This window comes from Protomyctophum bolini (genome assembly GCF_963924005.1).
Source record: "Protomyctophum bolini genome assembly, chromosome: 16".
Taxonomy (NCBI): Eukaryota; Metazoa; Chordata; class Actinopteri; order Myctophiformes; family Myctophidae; genus Protomyctophum; species Protomyctophum bolini.
Window position 1 is genome coordinate 37537511 of NC_137877.1, and position 22500 is coordinate 37560010.

A 22500-nucleotide genomic window follows, 5' to 3' on the forward strand; every position below is an offset into this window, starting at 1 on the left:
TGCCCTCGGCCGTGGAGCAGGAGCGCCGGCGCGTCCGGTAGCCCTTGGCACAGCTCTGGGAGCAGCTGGACCACGTCTCCCACGACGACCAGCCCGCGGCACCACCGCCACCGCCCCCGCCCCCGGCGGCGGCGACCCTCACCACCGGGCTCTTCAGCAGGTCCTCCACCAGAGCTGCAGGGAGGGGGGGGGAAGACATGGGTACAGCCATAGCTATAATACATGGGTTTCTACTATTTCTGTGCATGTTCTGTGCCCGGAACAACCTCTGCACTCCAAAACACCACAGGAATGCTAGCGAGCGCTAGCGAGCGCTAGCGAGCACTAGCTCAGAGACCCCATGTCCGCTCTGGTGCTCCTTATCGGTGTTGCTATAGATATGCTAACCCGCCTAATATTGATTGATTATTAACAGTTTGCAGAATTACAGTACGTTTCAAGCACCAACTCAATACAAAGACATTGAGTGTGACAGTGGACGACCCCAATAAAGCATTACACTCGTTTACAAGAGGGGTCCACCTTGTTCAATTCATCAAAACATTTAGAGACTAAGTACAAAATAGCCAAAGAACAGAACAGGAATTCAGCATAAAGGAGGTAAAAAGGGGGAAAAGTGGTGTCTCTCTTAACCACTTTGAGCCTGCCTTGTATCCCAATTTTGGGCATGGCATTATTTCCAAAAATGTTCCCCCAAAACCCCATACTGTACATACTGTATAGTAGGAACTCCTAAACATGGGACTTTCCCTAGAAAGGAGTACAAGAATGACATCATTGCCAAGTTTATTTATTTATGTTTAAATTAGATTAAAAAAAATGCATTTCCTCTTCTGTTCATATTTGTTTTCGTGCTACTTCTGACATTCACTCCCCACAAGGCAAAGAGATGATTTTGAATTACCTTTTTGTCGTACTTCAAAACATCAATCATTCATCAAACTTACAGAGGCCCTCGTTTTGTGGAATTCTCTAGATGCATCACTAAAGTCCTCATTATCCTTTTGCCAATATTCAAGAAACATCTAAAGCAATGTCTTATTTCTTCCTCGCTTTAGTTTACATGCTTGATGTGTGTTCTCTTTTCTTTTGTGTTTCTGTTGTTGTGAATTGTTTATTGCCCTTTTTTGTGCAGTCTCTGTGTTTTTATTTCTTTATTGCACAGCTGCTCCCTTTGTCAATTTGTGTTTGTCTTGTTCTTATATCTTATTGAACTTTTAATCTGTTTTAATCAATGATATCTTCCATACAGGAAAGGATTCCAAATAAGCCAGCTGGCTTCTTCCTTTCCTTGCACAGTATTTTGTTCATTGATATGTATTGTCTATTGTTTTATAACTATGTGCTAAAAAAGATAAACTAAACTAAACTAAACTAGAAAAAGTGCCCCTCGGGGCCTGGTCTCCACCAGGCCAGGTCAGGTTGTGGCCTCCTGGTGGCGCTATAATAGGCCAATGTGAAAAGGGTGCCATTTGTTCTTATGCCTTAACCCATTCTGACCTGAGATCAGATTCATACGAGGTTTCCACTGGACACACACACTGGTCTGATCAACCAATTCTGACCTGAGATCAGATTGTAAAAATGTCAGTCGTTCTTCGATTTTTCAAAAATAGCAGACCTACAAGCTCATAGCGCGCCACTCGGTGGCGCGCTATGAGCTTGTAGATCTGCTATTTTTCAATAGCTAAAGCATAACATGATGCCGACACCAAAATGCGCTCCCGTTCAGAATGGGTTAAATGGAAATTGGATGATTTGAGGCATTTTTCATTTCCAAAAATGTGTTTTTGCAAAAACACGCTATAACAGGCCAATGTGAAAAGGGAATGGGATATATATTCCTCAGCCTATAGTAGGAAAGTCTGTGAAAGATTTCACGTAAATTGCGTTCATGATTTGAGGCTTTTTGTTCAAAAACGGGCCAGTCCTGCAAACTTTGAAAGCCAATGTTAGCCAATTAGGTGGTGTATGTGCCTGTGAGTGAAGACTGCAAACTGAAAAGTGTATACTTGGCATTCAATTCGGCCCACTGGCAGAGCCCGATTGGTTGAGCCTCAATTGGCTGAGGCAGAGGCTGGAAATTGCACAGGTGAAAGGAGTTGGCCTCATTATAGGCCCACTGGCAGAGCCTGGCCCAGGTGAAAGGACTTGGCCTCATTAGGCCCACTGCAGGCAGAGCCTGACCAGAGCCTTTTGTGGCGGATTCTTGGAGAACCGTGGGTCCGACCAACTCGATACCGGGCACTGCCCTCCCCGTGGGGGTGCGGAACGCGTGTGTCGAACGTGAAGTGGGTGGGTCAAACGGTTCTCGAGTTATACGTGCATGCAGACAGACAGAGACGTGGCACATTTCTATAGTAGGATGTGTGGCTCTTCTTCCTTGGCGGTGGGGTTCCCTCACAGGGTGGAAGCATGCCTTGAGGAGCCTCCAGGGGATTGACAGCTTGACACCCTGCGGGGCCAACAGGTAATCCATGGAGGGCCAGATAGGGCCAGAGGAAGAGGTATATGGCCGAGACGAGGAGAGGAGAGCAAAGGACTGCAAGCCTGAGTAGTCTTGCCCTTATCTCTCTCCCCTCTCTTTGATGTACACACGTACGCACACGTCGCACACACCACTAGACTGTGACCCTGTGAACAGGCTGAGGATATCTAACGGATCCATGACCTATGTCATGGTCCTGTACACTGTGTGTGTGTGTGTGTTTGTGTGTGTGTGTGTGTGTGTGTGTGTGTGTGTGTGTGTGTGTGTGTCCGATAACAACCTTGTCGAGTGCCCGTTATCAATAAGCATTGGGCTTTATCAAGCCATGTTATCGAGCATAGCGGCCATGTTTAAACAATCAAGACAAGAAGAGGCGATCAAGGAATAAATACCTGCCAACCAACGCTGTCCTTGTAAAGAAATTTCGCTTTTAAAGTGACGGTACATACTCACATTAACCAGTTAACAGTTTCTTTAATATTATGTTATTGGTAAAAAAGCTCAATTGCCTCAAAGTTATGTATTTGGCCCTATAGTAAAAGATAACTGGTTCTGTTCAGAATTTATTGTCGTCTCCCGTCTTTCCACAAAATAATAGAGAACGCTCGACAGTGGGCTCGTTAAGAACCCGGCTCGACAAGCCTGATCGATAAGGTGCCTCGTTATCAATACAAATTAACGAGCGCCATCCCTATACACCCTGTGAAGTGTGCGTGTCTTGTCTGTTCCACCTCAACGTGTGTCTCTCTCTCTCTCTTACTGTCGGTCTCGCAGGCCGCCGTGCCGTCGTTGGGGCAGAAGCGCGTCTCCACCTTCCGCCGGCCGATCTGCAGCTCGTGCGGGTCCGCCAGGTGGGCGCGGCACATGTAGCGCACGCGCTGCTCCTGGCGCGCGCCGCCCTGCGTCACGTTGACGGGCATCCACGGGGTCCACGGCGTGTTGCGCTTCACCTCCGGACACGGCTCCAGGTTGCACGCCTTGTATTCCTGGATGGAAGTCATACATGGTTCAGGTTCAGGTTAACCCATTCTGACCTGAGATCAGATTCATACGAGGTTTCCACTGGACACACAACTGGTCTGATGAACCCATTCTGACCTGAGATCAGATTCTATAAAAATGTCAGTCGTTCTTCGATTTTTCAAAAATAGCAGACCTACAAGCTCGTAGCGCGCCACTCGGTGGCGCGCTATGAGCTTGTAGATCTGCTATTTTTCAATAGCTAAAGCATAACATGATGCTAACACCAAAATGGGTTCCCGTTCAGAATGGTTTAAGCATTATGTTATGCTTTAGCTATTGAAAAATAGCAGATCTACAAGCTCAGAGCGCGCCACTCGGTGGCACGCTTGACGCTTGTATAGGTCTGCTATTTTTTGAAAAATCGTGAAAATGTGGTGCAAATATATTCGAATACTGTATATGTTCTTTCAGAGTGAACGTTTTTAACTCAAATCTTTGCTTCTGGGGGGTTCCCTGGAACAACATGTTTTCAGACATATTTACATATACAAATACAAATACAATATCGTCCGCAGGTCTAAATGGGTTCATTCATTTGTTTGTCCCCGAAGGTACGATTTGGTGTACAGCAAAAAGCATAAGAGGCAGATAACATGAATCACATAAAACACAGAAATAAAAAGAAAATGGCACACATAGAAAATAAAAACAAGGTGGCGGTTCAAGGTATCAGTGCAGCAATGGAATTCCCAACAGCGCGTCGTGGAGTGTTGGTTTCTTAGAACATTCATCTGTGTTTGCCTGTGGTTCTCAGAGGTTTGAACTGTTGCGTCTCCCTAAACTCTGGATAAACATTCACGAATCAACAACAGAAACCAGAGCAAATATTAAGGCAGGTGCAGTCGCTTTAAACCCCTATATTGACTTTGAGTCCCCCAGAGGTTTCTACTTGGTCGTCGTCGTCCCCCCCCCCATTTACACCAAATCAGATCTAAAATGCTCGTGTCGTGAGCTTGGTGATCGCCATTTAAACCAAACGTTCGACTGTTTTCACAGAATGTTTTGCCTACTATGGCATGCCCCCGTTCTGGGGGACACTATAGAGCGCCGAAGTCCTGACGTCACTCGCTCTCACTCGGTATAGGCTACTGCAGTAACTGCGTTAAGGACTCTTGATTGCATAATTGAGGGAAATGTGGTCCCAACGAGCATCACCCTAGTTAAGTTAATGTTGCGACTTACTGCTTTTAACTTTTGAAGAGGGGATGACACTCTCTTCCAGGGTGACCGCAAAGCCCTGTTGTGGGCATGGTGTGATTATCTACCCTGTTGCAACTGTTGTTCTATGAATCTGATTCAAAACAGTTACCATTTCGTGACATAGCAAACTGCAATTCAGACTACTACACACACACTTTAATTGATTGACAACCCAAAATAATGAAAATATTGTCTTTTTCTTTCTAGAGCAGTAGTACAGCTACATTCCATTCTCATTTGTGTTGCCATGACACCATCAGCTGTTTTTTTTTCTTTTTAATAACTCTATGAGGCTACTATATTTAAAGGTTTTATGACATTCATTTTCATTTATTTTTCTTTTTCTTTTTTCTTTTAGGTTTTATGACCTCAATTACACCCAAAAAAACTGAACTTTGAACATTCAGTGGATTTTCTGTGGTCTGAAGTTTCCTTTGGGGTTTGGAAGCCTTTTGAGCTACAATGAAAACAGGCAAAACAGTGAAAACAGTGACATCTGCTGGCAAATCCCATTGACATATATGGGATTTGCAGGATCTTACATCACAAACTGCCGGCAAATCAGAGGCCTGTTTGAGCCAGAAAACCCCAGATCACAGAAAATCTACTGAATGTTAAAAGTTCATGTTTTTTGGGTGCAATTGAGATTAGAAAACCTAAAAAAAATAAGAACAATTCCAAAACCTTTTTTTTAATGTCACAATCCCTTTAAACATTCTGTAGTCATCTTTTGTACAGATAAGAGGACCACAAGTGTATTATAACATAATGCACTCATAGATGAAGATACAGATCTTACAGTCAGTCAGTTAATATGATCTTTGCGTGCGTGCGTGCGAGAGTATACTCTCTACCTAATTTTCTCTTCTCTCTCTCTCTCGCATTATTCATGTGCACAAATTACATAATGACTAACACTTATGAGATTAATGTATCTTACGATAATTACATTTACAACTTTCAGTTAATATACGAGTGTCTCCGAAGAGATGAGGACCGAGGACATTATGTGTTGCCGTTCTCATAACTGTATAGAAGCAGAGAACCAGGAATTAATCTATACTCTCTGTAGATTACATGATTTAGTTTGATGTATTGTTTATTTCCCTTTTGCAGTCTCTTGTGTTTTTATTTCTTTATTGCACAGCTGCTCCCTTTGCCAACTTGTAGTCTTTTGTATTGTTCTTAATGAACTTTTAATCTGTTTTAATCAATGGCCTCTTCCATACAGGAAAGGGTTCCAAAATGAGCCAGCTGGCTTCTTCCTTTCCTTGCACAGTATTTTTGTTCTTTGATATGTATCGTCTATTTTGTATACTATGTGCTAAATAAATAAACCTAAACCTGAACCTAATGCGTCCATCGGTCTTGCGTGAACCGGACAATGGACATCTTTACGTCCTGTGTAACATATTATTGAGGGGTTCCAGCCCCTCCTACTGTATATCCAGCTATGGTGTAGATGCTTGTCCTCAACACAAACATTAAATGAGTATTCACGTCATTAGGTTGACGAGCAAATCGGCCTGGGGAAAGAAACGGACTTGAACTCATGCTTCCTTCCATGCATGAGTGTCCAAGTCGCTCCTTTACGCCTGACAGGGGGGAAGTTTCCCTGGTTTGGACGTAGCGTGTGGAAGGAACATGTTATTCCAACCGGTTCCTTTCCCCTCCATCAGGGGACATGGGGAGAACATGTGAAGGTACCTACCCTAGGGGACACGGGGAGAACATGTGAGGGTACCTACACTATAGGGGACACAGGGAGAACATGTGAGGGTACCTACCCTAGGGGACACGGGGAGAACATGTGAGGGTACCTACCCTAGGGGACACGGGGAGAACATGTGAGGGTACCTACCCTAGGGGACACGGGGAGAACATGTGAGGGTACCTACCCTAGGGGACACGGGGAGAACATGTGAGGGTACCTATACCCTAGGGGACACGGGGAGAACATGTGAGGGTACTACCTACCCTAGGGGACACGGGGAGAACATGCAAACTCCACACAGTGGAACTCTTTTTTTATGGGAGTAGCTAGTGATATGTGTGTCCGCGTGCGTGTATACACGATGTCCATACACATGTGTGTGTGCGCGTGCACGCGTGAACATGTCGTACCAGTGCGCAGCCCGCGCAGCTGTTGCCGTTCTCGCAGGTTCGAACCCTGGAATGGACGCCTCCGGCGCACTCCGTGCTGCACTTGGTCCAGGAGCCCCAGGGGGACCAGAAGATGGGCTGGGGACAGGACACGCCCTCGTTGCAGAACCTGGACCACGGGGAATAATATAGGGATCAGTTACTGACCTGGGATCAGTTACTGACCTGGACCGCAGTCTTGATTTCGTCCACTGAAACTAAGACGGAAAATGTTCGTCGACTACCTTTTGGAGAAATTGCTGAATTAAGAGGTTTGCGATGGAACGGCACTAATTTAGAAGTATATCGAAATGAGAACAGCAAGATTGATTATGTGTCGTATCATTTTGCAAAGCAAATAATCGGTGTTGAATTGTTTTGCTGTGCAACTAATAAATTGTATTGATACTACATTTTTGTGCGTGGTATTTAGCAACTTTTAGAAGATAAAATAAAAAGAGGGGATTCATTATTTAGTTTAAAACAATGTCAATGTATTTTAAATAGTTACTGTGTCGATTTCAAATCATTGAATCCACAAGCTCGTAGCGCGGCACAGAGTGCTGCGCTACAAATTTGTAGGTCTGCTATTTTTGAAAAATCATGAAAATGTGGCGCAAATCTTTGAATATATATTCTTTCAGAGCGAACGTTTTTTTTAACCCATTTTGGGTGGGAACCCGTTTTGGTGTTAGCATTACGTTATGCTTTAGCTATTTAAAAATAGCAGATCTACAGGCTCATAGCGCGCCACCGAGTGTAGGTCTGCTATTTTTGAAAAATCGAAGAGCGACTGACGTACAGTAGAAGACATTTTTAGAATCTGATCTCAGGTCAGAATGGGCTGGCTCACCTCTCGTCCCGGCCCGGTCCCACACACACGCGGCCCCCGTGTCGTGGCGAGGGGTTGTTACAGGAGCGCTGGCGGAGCTCGAACCCGGTGCCACACGTGGTGCTGCACTGGCCCCACGACGACCACGGCGTCCAGCCTCCGTTCCTACAGAGAGAAACAAAGCCTTTTTAATGCAACAAACATTAAAAAAAATAGCATACAGAACCCGTGTTGTTTTTGGCAGAAAATATGTCTCTTGAAATGTTTTGAAATTTTAGTTTTAGTCACGTTTTAGTCACCTGAAATGTGTTAGTGTTTAGTCTAGTTTTTAGTTGACTTTTTGTCGACTGAATCTACAGTTGATTTAGTCGACTAAAATGTATTTTGGCGGGCCTTGATGCCGTCATAATGACAGAATTTTACACCTGCTGAAAATAGCCGATCTACAAGCTCACAACGCTGCACAACTATTTTCAGCATGCAACCGCGTGTAAAATGACTTGTACTCTTGTCCACTAGTCCCTAACATTTCAGTTTAGTTTTTATTTGTTGACAAAATCGACAGTATATTTAGTCTTAGTTTTAGTCATCCTGGCTTAGTTTTCATGTAGTTTCCATTTAGTCTTTGTAAGTGGAAAAAGGTAGTCGACGCACATTAACACTGTACAGAAAATGAGGGAAAAGGTATTTTCTTTACAGAGTAGCTATACGTCCAAATATGGAGTGTGTTGCATCAATCGCAAACAAATCACTCAGCTCCATATATGGGCACAAAGGGGGGACACACGGACACACACACAGACGGACACACACACAGACAGACAGACAGACATGATCTGCTAGGTCTCATAGTAAGTGCTCACTGCGTTCGCAATAAATGCACCTGTACATCTCTGTACGTGTGTAATGTACGTCTGAAATCCACGTAACTCGAAAACCGACTCGCCCCACTGCGACTTCAAATTTGACACGCGCGTTCCATGCACAGCACAGCCCCACAGGGGGTTTTAGTAACTGTAAATATTGCAAATCATCCGTCTAATTTGTCCTTCTGTGGCACAGAAGAGCAGACGTATTATGCACGACACTCAATTTGACCCGGGGGGAGAACACGAACACGAACACGTACGTTCCTTCAATTTGCTGAAGTGCTTTGTATAGCTTGGGTATAGAGCTACTCCTTGTGATTTAATTAAAGCCACAATTCCAATTTTTTCCACCTGGGATTAAATCTGGCAGAGTGATCCAAGAGCGCCTATAAGCTCTTTGTATACTATAGCCCTGTCGGCTCCAAAACCTCTGATTGGCCAATCTCCCCCCCCGAAGACACAGGTAGAGAGCCTCACAAGAGACTTGGGGTGTCTAATACAATTCCATTCCTTCTTGATCCATCCTCTCATCTTTGCGTTCGCAGGGATTGTTCCCCAAGGTGGATGTGTCAAAGTGAATGAGCTCCCGTTACGGCTGCAATAGCAGTGTTTAACCCATTCTGAACGGGAACCCGTTTTGGTGTTGGCATCATGTTATGCTTTAGCTATTGAAAAATAGCAGATCTACAAGCTCATAGGTCTGCTATTTTTTGAAAAATCGAAGAACGACTGACATTTTTAGAATCTGATCTCAGGTCAGAATGGGTTCATCGGACCATTGTGTGTCCAGTGGAAACCTCGTATGAATCTGATCTCAGGTCAGAATGGATTAAAGAATAATGCTAGAAACCCATTTGATTCCCACTCGGGGATAATTTGCAACCATGTCCAACACACGCTGAACATTATTATCTCTGTAGAAACAGAGGCAATATTCTGGAAGATAAAATACTGGTGGTTTATAGAAGAACAGCGCTGGCCAGCTTTTTGACTTTGTCGTTCTTATTAAATGTAGATGTTGGCAGTGGATAAACCTGCATTATTTATCCACCTCATCACATGCCACCGTGAACATAATTGGTTTACAGCAAAATGCCAATGCAATTTCAACGTACTGTAGTTTAAAGGAAAATATGGTCTTGTCGTGTACAGTTTTAGTGGTCATCGATCGGCACTGAGTGCCGCGCTATGAACTTGTGTAGGTGTGCTATTTTTGAAAAATCGTGAAAATGTGCTCAGATCTTTGAATATATATTATTATAGAGTGAACATTTTGACTCACATCTTTGCTTCTGGGGGGTTCCTGGAACAACATATTTTCAGATGGGGGTCGCGGTGGCCAATTACATATCATTTTTGGGGTCCTTGACATGAAATATTGAGCACCACTGATACAGAAACATGAGGTATTTCAGGAAACTGTCAGGATTTAGAAGATTTCTTTTTAAATTTCAACGTCAGGCCTAAATGGGTTAATAGGTCCGTATGAATACTGGACAACTCACCCCGGTGCTTGCCCGTTTTTCCTCCCGGAATTTCTTTGTAATAATTATGCTATTGGATGTTTGTATTCTTTTTGGAAAAATATAAAAAGATACTCCTGTGGAAAGGCTAAATTATTTTACTTATATTGACCCTATAAACAATTTAGTATTATTTAGTATGTATGTATGTATGTAAGGTTTTGCCCACTCAAATGGTACCTCGTCAGATAATCCCCACATATCCTACAACAACATCTGTGAACAGACTTCACTGTAGTAGCTTTTCATAAATTATATTTGTACTTAGGCTGTCTGCTGTCATGAAAGTGTAGTGTAGTTATAGAGAAATTCAAAGTCCAGCCGTCTGCTGTCCATCCAGCCTCTCCAACCCCTCACTGGGGTAAAATTCTGGGAGGAAAACAGAAACGGGGTGAGTTGTCTTGTTATCGTGTGTAAGTGTACTATCTCTACCTGGAGCAGTTGGACACTTGGATGGAGGGCCCTTCACAGGTCCTGCCCCCGCACCGCGGGATGGGGCTGTCGCAGGCTCTGGAGCGGCACAGGCAGGAGCTGACCCCGTCCGCCCCGTCCTCGTTGTTGCACGGCTGCCACGGCGCCCAGGGGCCGAAGAAACCGTGGGTGGTCTGGTTCCGCAGCTGGAAACCACCCCCCCCAAAACACATTTTATTTATTTTGTCCCACAAACAAACAGAACAATACATGACAACACTATAACTATCAGACAATACAACAGAATCCTTAAAGGGACACTTCACCCTTTTTGCAAAAAAATATATGTTAATGAAGTTTAGAAGCTTTAGAACACACTCCTGGGGGTCTTTATGTGTGTAATATGTGGTTTTAGATATTATTTTAGATTGTAGCAGTGAGCCTGTTGTCTCTGATGTCATGGACACTGGGCTCACTTCCTTCCTGGACTACATGTTGTCTTAGTAAGACAGCTCTCCCCCCCATCCACAAGGAGGAGCAGTGCACCAAAGAATTATGGGAATTGTAGTCCAGGAAGGTAGTGAGACCAGTGTCCATGACATCAGAGACAACAGGCTCACTGCTACAATCTAAAATATCTAAAACCACATATTACAAACATAAATACCCCCAGAAAAGTGATCTAAAGCTTCTAAACGTCATTAACATATATTTTTTTGCAAAAATGGTGAAGTGTCCCTTTAAGTCCAAACAACGGCAGAGAATACAATTAGACATTTTCAGACTCATCTGTTAAATCATTGACTGTAACCGTCCCCGATATATAATATATAACACCTTTTGTTTATTCTTTAGACTGGAGTATAAGTGATTTTTTTTCCAGAGAGAAGGCACTTAAACTTATAGCTCCTCAAACCACTGAGCGATACTTGGTTTGCCTATCATTTTCCACGATAAAGCTATAGCCCTTTTTGCTCGTTGCTTTGTTCGCTACTCTTTATCTTAGGACCATTATTGGGTAAAGACCTAATAGAAAAAGTTTTGAGTCAATTCAGTTCCAACATTTATCAATAATATCTTCTGAATCTCCCTCCTTTACCTCTTCACAGAATTCTTTCACTCTTGGGCATGCCCCCTGCCCACAAACAATAATGGAAAAGTGTACCTCATTTTTAGAAGTATCTGGAATATCTGCACTAAATGTATTTAGTTTCTCTGGTGTGATAAAACAGTTTTAACAGAGCGTTACCCCGCAAAACACATAATCGCTTGATGGCGGACAGAGCACGAGTGGCACACGTATACTGGCCATGAAAGTCAAGTTACAGAAAAACGCCGGTGAGCATTTACAAATCCCCCTGCACACATCGCAGAGCACACAAACATTTCAATTCCTGGAAGGGCCTTTTTTTTCTCTCCATTGAGGGGAAAAGATAACCTGACCGAGGCCCCCCTAGCTGCGTTGTTATCGCTAATAGGGAAAAGAAAGTGTTTTAATCGCAACTAAACTAACAAACTGTGCAGAAGTTATTTTCTCTTTAACAAGAAAAATGTGGTTTCTAAAAGGGGCGCCAGATAACTACAGTGTTGTGTTCTCCTCTATTCTATTACGTTACAGCACAGCAGAGGGTCATTAATCATGGGCTGTGCCAACGGTTTTGACACCGGACAAACAAACAGCAAACAAACACTACTATAGGGGCCTCCGGGCTTCAGGGGGCTCCCACAGGGGGGAACATGCCATGAAGGAGGAGAAAGCACAACAGTGCGGCAGACATTCCTGTCACCGACGGGGTCACAGTTGTGGGGGAACAAGTCACCAAACAGCAGCAGCAGGAGGAGAGGAGAGGAAATGGCGTCTTACGGGACAGACGGTGATGTTCTGGCTCCACTGGCTCATGTTGGAGCTGTCCTCCAGGGTGGTACAGCGGCGCTGCTTCAGGTCCCAGCCGCAGTACGGGTCCCGCGCCTCCAGACACAACCTTCAGGGAGGGATGGGAGAGAGAGAGAGAGAGAGAGAGAGAGAGTTAGAGACAGACTCTCTCGAAACAGACTGTTGACTCGCGTCCCGACTGTGTGGGTGGGTGGTGGTGACGGGTACGTGGCACATGGTGGTGAATCCACCTGAACCGAAGCCGCACCTTCAACAGCTGTTGATAACGATAAAGGGATGATATTGTGATATCACAATATCACTGATTTTTTTTCCATCGGCACGTTTTCACTGTCAAAGGTTTTCAGCCTCCGGGAAGAAACCCTGAACACAAAGTCATTGCACATACAGTAACAACCCACGCCGAGGGTGTCTAATGAAGTACTGTGACTGTCACCTCATAAACACATGGAAAACTGGAAAATCACAGCACATGTTGAAATCAAAAGTATAAGAACCTCTCAAACCCACTCGACACCACGTTATGAATCAAGCCTTTCAAACATAATTTAGTTAATAAGAGAGCCTGAAAGTGTGAAAACAACAAAGCTTTTCATGTTGTGAGCGACACGATATAGAGAGCTCCTTGTCTCTCGTAGCAGTTCAGCACAACTGCTTATTTCAGTCACGGCTCGTGACGTCGACCTCTGCATTTAACTGCTATGATGGCATCTAATAGCTTGTTGTATGTCCTATTTAATTAGCTTGCATAATCAGTATTGACACTTGATCGAAGGTGGGATTTACAAAATCCAAGACTTTCAAAAAAGTGGAGGGATCTATACATGACCCCCCCCCCCCCCAAACGGCAGGTATTTTTACGCCTCGTCTCTCTCGCCTGCCCAGGCACCGGGACGGGCAGATCGAGGCGTACTGTACATACTGTACACTGTGTGGCACGCACACACACTCGGCGAGGCATGCAGTACTTAAGCTCGCCGCCAGTTAAAACACAGACAGGCTTAATGAGGGCTATTAAGTCTGACGCTATTAATGACGCCCGATATACACACATGCCTCAAGAGATACGATAAAGACAGCACAACAACATCTCCCTTTTCTCTTTGGCTATCTCCTTTTAGTTGGCTTTTTTTTGTGGCTTTTTCTGCCTTATATTGATAGTATCAAGACAGGAAAGAGAGGGAGAGAGGGAGAGAGAGAGAGAGAGAGAGAGGGGGAGGGAGAGAGAGAGAGAGAGAGAGAGGGAGGGAGAGAGCGCGAGAGAGAGAGAGAGATAGAGGACAGACATGTTTTTGTATGCTGTCATGTCTTGTAATGTCAGTTGTGTTTAGTGTTCAATGTCCGGATGGACTACGGATGGAAAACAGCATCTCTGCTAAATCCAGTGTATTTATACGCTGTACTGTACATTAATATGCTCTGTCCCGTCTACATAAACATATAAACAAGTAAATAAAAGTAAAGACATGCAGCAAAGGTCGTCCTGAACGGGACTCGAACACGCGACACACTGTCAGGCCAAGGCCTATATAATATGTGGCAAGCGCCTGGACCGCTAGGCCAGCAGCCCCCCCATGGCTTCTCCTTCCTCTATAATTCCCCACCATCTCTCTCGGGGTCCTCGCTGAATTCGTCCTCTTTAACCTCCCGTTCCCTTCTCTCTCTCCGTCCCTCTCACCCCCTGTGTGTGTGTGTGTGTGTGTGTGTGTGTGTGTGTGTGTGTGTGTGTGTGTGTGTGTAACGTAACCTCTCCCCCCCGTTTGCATCAGCCTCTCTCGTGCCCTGCTTCGTCCTTAACTATCCTTTCATCTTCCATTCCCCCCTCCGTCCCCGTCTCTTCATCCAGCTGAGAGGGGAGGTGAAATGGGACATTTTGTTTTAATTAGTCTCTGTCCCGGTACTGACTGTACAGTTCTCTGTCTCCGACCGTGTGGTTTATATTTTTGAAAAAGCCCTGTAGTCTTTTAGCCCTGGGGGAGAGGGAGAGGAAAACACTTAAGTGTTGACACAGCGCTCCGAGCTCTCGATATTAGTCGCCTCGAGGATCTGCTTAGATATAATAGAAACATTATTGCTTAGCCAGCACGCCAGAGGTGACACTCGGAACAAAGATGGATGGAGGAAGGAGAGTGAAATAGAGCATGAGAGAGAGAGAGAGAGAGAGAGAGAGAGAGAGAGAGAGAGAGAGAGAGATAACTCTCTATAGAGTTGTTGCTAAATTCCACCACCAGCAGTCTGGTGGTGAGAGAGCATCTTCCAAAATGTGGCCAAGCATGAAAAATGAAAAACCTGTGCAATTTTAATTAAGCGTCGGTACAATTGCGGCAACTGGCCAGCACTCCCGGAGTAATTTAACGGGTGCAGACAAAACAATAATCATAGCCATTAGCGAGTTCTCGGTCCAGTGAACCCCAAACAGCCCATTTTCAGAAAAGACAGACGGAGGGAGCGGGGCTGTCAATTTTGGCTCAAGGTCAGCCATGTTTCACACGTGTCACAATAACGCCATGTCTATAAGCGTGCGTTATTGTGGCACGGCTTGAATTCTCATTCGCTCGCCGCTTCATATGACGGGCTCACGTGCAAGCAAAACAAACAACACTGGCCACAAACAGCTAGCCTAGAATCCAGCTATAAAGTGGTTATACAATTATTCTGAGAGGAAGTCACGGAGGAGGGGAAAACAATTCTCCCATGAGAAGAAAGGGGGAAAGTGGAGAGGATTTTCGTCGAGGGCTAATTAGAAGCAGGTAAATAGTGCCAGGAGGAGGCACTCGGCTGGCTGGTGGGGCAGCTAGGGGAAAGACAAGAGGTCCATTTTGGTCCTGGATTAAGCCCCTGTTTGCATTAATGAAAGTAGCAGGAGGAACGCTGCCCTGTGAAAAGGAGGAGTCTACATGGTTCGGACCCAGCCATGCGCTAAGCTCTTAACCCATTTAGACTGGAGGACGGTTCTAAAACATTTCTTCTAAATCCAGACAGTTTTCTGAAAAAACCCATGTTTCTATGTCAGTGGTTCTCACAGGGTTAAACCCATGTTTCTATGTCAGTGGTTCTCACAGGGTTAAACCCCATGTTTCTATGTCAGTGGTTCTCACAGGGTTAAACCCATGTTTCTATGTCAGTGGTTCTCACAGGGCTAAAACCCATGTTTCTATGTCAGTGGTTCTCAAACATGCTTCAAGGACGCTCAAATGTATCTGTACTTGGCCGCCGACCCCCCATCTGTAAATATGTTGTTCCAGAGATTTGAGTTAAAAAACGTTCGCTCTGAAAGAATATAATTTTCAAAGATTTGTGCCACATTTTCATGATTTTTCAAAAATATACCTACAAGCTCGTATAGCACGGCACTCAGTGCCACGCTATGAGCTTATATAGATCTGCTAAAGCATAACATAATGCTTAAAACACCAATAGGGGTTCCTGCCCAGAATGGGTTAAGACCAAGAAAATGTGGTACCGGGCTTGAAAGAAAATGCTGAGCAGACTAGTTTGACTGCCGCGCGTAGTCGCGTACCGTACTGGATGGATGGTGCTTTATGGAGAAATAAGCAGGGCAGGGCATGCTCAACCGTACGACTTTACAATTCAGGCATTTAGCGAGACGTTCTTATCCAGAGTGACTTGCAAAAGTCATCCGAGTACATATGGTACATGGAATTTAGCAAACAATTAACCAACATGCATTGTTAGGGTGTTATAGGGGGTGACGTCGTAGAGTTGACTTTTTGGCGGAACATTTCTACGTGTTTACTGTATGTGATGTTTTTGCATATATATATTTGACTGTCATTAACCCATTCTGGGTGGGAACCCCCTTTTGGTGTTTTCAGCATTATGTTATACTTTAGGTGTTGAAAGGTCTTGAAAATGTGCCACAAATCATTGAATATATATATTCTATCACAGCGAACATTTTTAACTCAAGTCTTTGCTTCTGGGTGTTCCCTGGAACAACATATATATCAGTCAGTGGGACCTGCATGGTGGGGCTCAGTCAGTGGGACCTGCATGGTGGGGCTCAGTCAGTGGGACCTGCATGCTGGGGCTCAGTCAGTGGGACCTGCATGCTGGGGCTCAGTCAGTGGGATATATATCTATATGACCATAGAGGGAGGACCGGAGCGACATTATTCCAACCAGTTCCTTTCCCCTCCATCAGGCGCCCCCGGTTGGCCAGGGGGGAAGCAGTTTTAGAGACCAGGATTACTGCATGTTTTTTTGTGAGGGTATACTTAACCCTAGGGGGACACGGGGAGAACATGCAAACTCCACACAGAAAGGGCCCTTTCACCAACCCCGAGGGAACACGCCCCCAGTGCCCACAGCGTCCCCAGCGGGAATCGAACCCAGGAACTTCTAGCTGTGAGGAGACGTACGGCACTATACCGACTGTGCCACTGTGCCCGGACACTGTATAACCACAAGGCCACTGTCAGGGAGGCAGAAGACCCAGCCGTGCGTGGCATTCTGATAGCAGATCTACAAGCTCATAGCGCGCCACCGAGTGGCGCGCTACGAGCTTGAATAGGTCTGCTATCAGGTGGGTCCAAAAAAACCCCATGAGGCATTTAGCTATACAACTCTGACCTTTCTTTCTGCAGCAGGAACACAAAAAAACACCAGTTCGATGCACTCTGTGCCTTCCCATTCTTTTTTGACACGCCATCAAAATGGGAAGAATTCTTAAAAAAGAAAAAGCGAGCAGAAATCCATTAGAGAGAGAGACAGTGTGGAGGTTGGAGAGAGAGAGAGAGAGAGAGAGAGAGAGGCTGTGTTGCAGTGAGCTGTGTGATGGGGAGGAGAGGAGAGGCTTATAGCTCCGTTCTGTGTAACAGACTCTGCTGCACACAGAGCTGTCGCCCGGGACAGGTGGCTGAGACTGCTGAGCCAGAGAAATGGAGTCTGCAGTGTGTGAGGTTGTGAGCATGCAAAATGTGTGCTGTGCGTGCGCGTGTGTGTGTGTGTCTGTGTGTGTGTGTGTGTGTGTGTGGGTGGGTGGGTGGGTGGGTGGGTGCGTATAAAAGTGTCTTTTGGTGATACCCTTGAATTGGTGCATACTATAAGGGCATGTACCGTACTGTGCTGCGTGCGTGATATACCCTTGAATGTGTGCATATATATAAGGGGCGTGTGTGTGTCAGTGTGGCGCGGTGTGTAGCCTGGTGTGGCGGAGAGAGAGAGAGAGAGAGAGAGAGAGAGAGAGAGAGAGAGAGAGAAAGAGAGTGAGTGATAACCAGAGTAGAACAGTTTTTGACAAGTCAGCTGGGCATGGACGAACGACGAGGGGCTGATGTTTAATTCAGCAGCCCTCATGCATATGCCGGTGGCGCGCAGCCGCGCACGCTATGTCAAAACAGAGCTAGCCCCCACTCAACGAGGCCCGTTAAACTTTAAACAAGAGCGAAGGGGCTAAAAACCTACCGGCCCGTAAAACAATGTGTCTGAACGAAACGACATACCGGGAGATATAAATCCAAAACCGCTTCCTCCTTTCTGCATGCACGGGGGCCTAATGGACATTTTTAAAGGGGCTGTGAGCGCTTGTCAGAAACCATTGTCCCCCGTTTTTTACTGCAGGGCTCTTTTTAACCCATTCTGACCTGAGATCAGATTCATACGAGGTTTCCACTGGACACACACTGGTCTGATGAACCCATTCTGACCTGAGATCAGATTTAAAAAAATGTCAGTCGTTCTTCGATTTTTCAAAAATAGCAGACCTACAAGCTCGTAGCGCGCCACTCGGTGGCGCGCTATGAGCTTGTAGATCTGCTATTTTTCAATAGCTAAAGCATGACATGATGCTGACACCAAAATGGGTTCCCGTTCAGAATGGGTTAACAGGCGGATATAAAAACAATTGCTCACCTTCTGCTTTATTGGCAAGTCATCAGCAGATAATGACAAACATAACCGTCGGAAAGGCTAATTTACTGAATTGAAATTGTCACCCACTCCGTAAATGGCTGTATATATATATGCCTGACACACACGTGCACATACAGTACAGTACAGTACAGTACAGTACGGTACGGTACGGTACGGTACGGTACGGTACGGTACGGTACGGTACAGTACAGTACAGTACAGTACAGTACAGTACAGTGTCTGGGTATATTGTCTGAAAAGCTACGCTGCAAGTCTACATGCAATTGCAGTACATAGCATTGCTCCCACAGGCTTTGTGACTCAAACAGCCATTCTTTCTCCCCCCCCCCCCCCCCCCCCCGAGACCAACGGTGACAACAGGATCTCTCTTCTGCATGTGTACTTTTTCCCCAAGAGGACAGCTTAGGCTGTCCCTGGAGCTTTCTATACTCCCATGTTTCGGTGGACTGGAATGATCTAGCAGGAGCGCTATAACCCGTGATAAATCTGGAATACAGAATACGTCTTGCTGGCTGCTTGATGCTAATATATCCAATTAGCCCCCCAGCTGGGGCCAGGCCCCGATGAATGATGGCATTTGGGTCCAGAGACGCCCAGAGAGAGACAGTAAAGAAATGGCAGACTGCCATTCAGCACACAATGCTATAGCTTTTACTATATTTTCATGATTGTTATTATTATTTTGTAGGACGTACGCGCACATCAGCAGCTTGTCACCTCACATCATGTCATCGGCGGAGCATAGAAGGGAACAAACAGGTTATGTAAACAGAAAATATCCTATCGTGTCGTTTGACTTTGTATCGTTTTGCAATGGAAATAATCAATGTCATCAACACTATAAGTATTGGCATCTCCCTTTAGAGATTAGAGATAGGGTGATAAGTTCAGTCACACGAGAGAGACTCGGAGTAGATCGAGTCACTGCCTAATAGCAGATCTACAAGCTCGTATAGCGCGACACTCGGCTCCGCGCTATACGAGCTTGTAGATCTGCTATTTTTCAACAGCTAAAGTAATGGGTTAGAAGCGGATTTTCATGAAAAGGAACGACGATGTTGGCCCGGTGGCGGCTCTTCAAAGGGTAGTGATATCCAGGCAGTGAACCGTTGGGCATTAGCGACAAATTAATTTTTGCAGACAAAGTGTTAAATAAAGAGCATGGTTCATGTATCAGCCCTGCTGTAGGCGTACTGTGTACACCATGTTGTTGGCAGATCCACCACGACGACGCGACAGTGAGGGAGAGGTGGGCAAAGTCAACAGAGCACCGAGACGTCGGAGGGTAAAATAGATGTGGTGGCCGTGTAAAAACAACAGACAATGACTTAGGAATGGAGGGAGAAACACGCACAAACACACACACACACACACACACACACACACACACGCGTGCGCACGCGCACACGCACGGGACACTGTTGTCCCCTCCGCTCTCTTTGTCACTCAGTCTCTTTTTTTTACGACCTCCCGGGAAATGGGAGCGTATGTGTTTGACTTTGTCAGCATCTGTGGGGATTTGGTGGAGGGAGGTGGTGGCCGGGTTACAAGACGTATAGTATGTCTGCTCACATCAAGGTTGAAAGGAAAAGGGTGTATGTATACTGTACTGTACTGTACTGTAGGGGAGGATGAAGGGTGTACAGTATATGTACTGTACTACTGTAGGGGAGGAGGATTTTGTCCACTATAAAACTAAGCCGAAAGATGTTCGTCGACTACCTTTTTCCACTGACGAAAACTAAACGGAGACTAAATGAAAACTAAGCTGCGATGACTAAAACTATGACTGCATTATATATACTGACAATTTCGTCAACAAATTCAAACTAGACTAAAAGGTTATAGGAAGGGACTAGTGGACAGGAGATCCAGTATAAGTCATTTTATACTTGGGTTGCATGCTGAAAATAGCCGATCGCTCCGCGACGCGTTGTGAGCTTGTAGATTGTCTATTTTCAGCAAGCGTGACTAAAACTAAAATGACGACTATTCAAGAGACTATGACTAAAACTAAAATAAAAAACAACACAGCTGTAGGGGAGGGTGCAGTAGAGTGAAGTGTAGGAGGAAAGGCCTACCATGCGGAGGTTTGGAAAACAGAACAAAGACTGTGGCTGCGTCCGAATTGCTAGGGTTGTTCCCTACTCCCTATCCCCCATACGGGGATCCAGATTCTAGTGGACTCTATAGTGATGATTTCGGACAATACTCCCTGTATGGGGAGCACCGACTCTGACGTCAATATCGATAGAGGGCGCTGTAGTTCCGCGGGTTCATGTACTTTTTATTTGCATGAAATCCCCATTAGGTTTTTTCAGATCGCCTCATAAAGAAGTTAAGAACTGTTTGAAAAATAAACAAATCATCCCGGCCATTTCACTCATTTGGATATGAAGAATCAACTGACTACAAGAAACCAATCAAAACGCTGCTGCTGAATTTCCGCTAGGAACAGACTGTATCAAATAAGTCTGGCTGTCACCTCCCTGCAAGGACAGTTTGTAAAGTTATTTTTAAATTCATGAATGAATAAAGGAAAAAATAGGTTAATGAAAATATGTTTGCAGGCATTTAGGCCTATATATCTATGATAAAAAGGTTATTTAGGATAATGGATATAGTCTAATATTAATTTATTGATAATAATCATAGGCCCATTGTTATGGGAAAACAGTGCACAACCTTGACAATATATGAAAATATCAGCAGCATGATTTAATCTTAACCACATGAACCCCCGCTAATCCTGTGGCGGGGGGGATACGGCAAAAATAGCCGATCTAAGCAACGCGCGACGTCCGTGTTGTGAGGTTGTATACTTTTACTTGGGTACTTTTGGTAAAGAATTACCAAAAGTAGCCGATCTACAAGCTCTTCTCACAATACGGACGTTTGGTGTTAACAGAAACAGCAGTCCAATAAATGACTGCCTACACAATGAAGTTGCAATTTATTGCAATTCAATGAAATAATGTTAGATAGCATATTCATGGCAGGAATGAATGAATATTAATAAAACATATGTTCGGACACAATTAATATGTGTCTCACATGCATATTTAGCCTACGTTTGTGATAAAGAATCTCACAAATATATTCTACAGCAAGCAACTGATTGCTCTCCTAACGTCATGCGCTGGGCCTGGGTGATACAATTAATCAGATTAGTAATACTATTGCAAACGAGTAGATTTATTATAAATAAAATAAAACAATTTCAAATAAATGCACAGATCATTTGTCTCGAGATCTGTAGCTTCGAGATCCGCCAGGGAAGAAAAGAGGGGAAAACGAAAGTTTAAAAAGTACATTTGTGTTGATTTCTTTCGCTGGTTCAACTTCTGCCTCTTCTGAGTTGGAGCGCAATGAGCGCATGCATGCAGAAGCAGCGCACGTGCGCAAACGCGTGCATGTGCGCTCAAGAGCGAGCTTGCGCAATGCATTATGGGGCAGATTTGCTTCGCTGTGTTTTTGTAGTGACCATCGGATGCTCCCTACAATTCCCGGTGCATTGTGGGATACTTCAGTCCACTACGTTAGGGTGCAAAAATGCTCACTACATATTCGGACACTATAACAAAATGGCGGAACCTCAAAGTAGTGCACTATATGGGGCATAGGGAATGATTTCGGACGCAGCCTGTGATAAAAGCAACAGTGTTCTGCCCTAGTAATAAATACCTTCACTTTGTCTGTCTGTCTCTCTCTCCCTTGTCCACGCGCACGCACACACACACACACACACGCACACGCGCGCACGCACACACACACACACACACACACACACACACACACACGCGCGCGCTGCATAAGTGTTTCTCTGATTGGTCATATAATAATATCATAAACTTTATTTATAGGGCACTTTTAGAAACAAAGTGCTTTTACATGAGAAGACCGCGACTACAGATGGAATCAAACGACAGGATAAAAAAAACACGTCATCAGTGCAGTCGTGAAATAAAAACATTAGGAGCTCTGCGGCCTAAACGATGGAAATTGGTCCTTCGACAACAGCACGCATTAAAACATTCAGGACGGGAACCCCTATTGGTGTTTATTTATAGACCCGAGGACGATTCTCTACAAATGTCTTCTAAATCCTGACAGTTTTCTGAAAAACCTGCATGTTTCTAATGTCAGTCCTTCTCAAACTATTTCAGGTCAAGGAGCCTTATCTTTAATTTGGCGTCGACCCCCATCTGAAGACGTGTTGTTCC

General features: G+C 44.9%; 1 protein-coding gene across 1 annotated transcript in view; it reads right to left on the minus strand.

Moving 5' to 3' along the window:
• sema5ba (sema domain, seven thrombospondin repeats (type 1 and type 1-like), transmembrane domain (TM) and short cytoplasmic domain, (semaphorin) 5Ba) overlaps window positions 1-22500 on the minus strand; it is a gene marked incomplete at its 3' end in the record, with an annotated part of 237128 nt that overhangs the window by 1394 nt on the left and 213234 nt on the right. Inside the window, 6 exon segments of the mRNA XM_080786023.1 lie at window positions 4-174; window positions 3249-3474; window positions 6836-6983; window positions 7707-7850; window positions 10510-10694; window positions 12353-12470. Coding sequence (XP_080642149.1) covers window positions 4-174; window positions 3249-3474; window positions 6836-6983; window positions 7707-7850; window positions 10510-10694; window positions 12353-12470 — 992 coding nt within the window.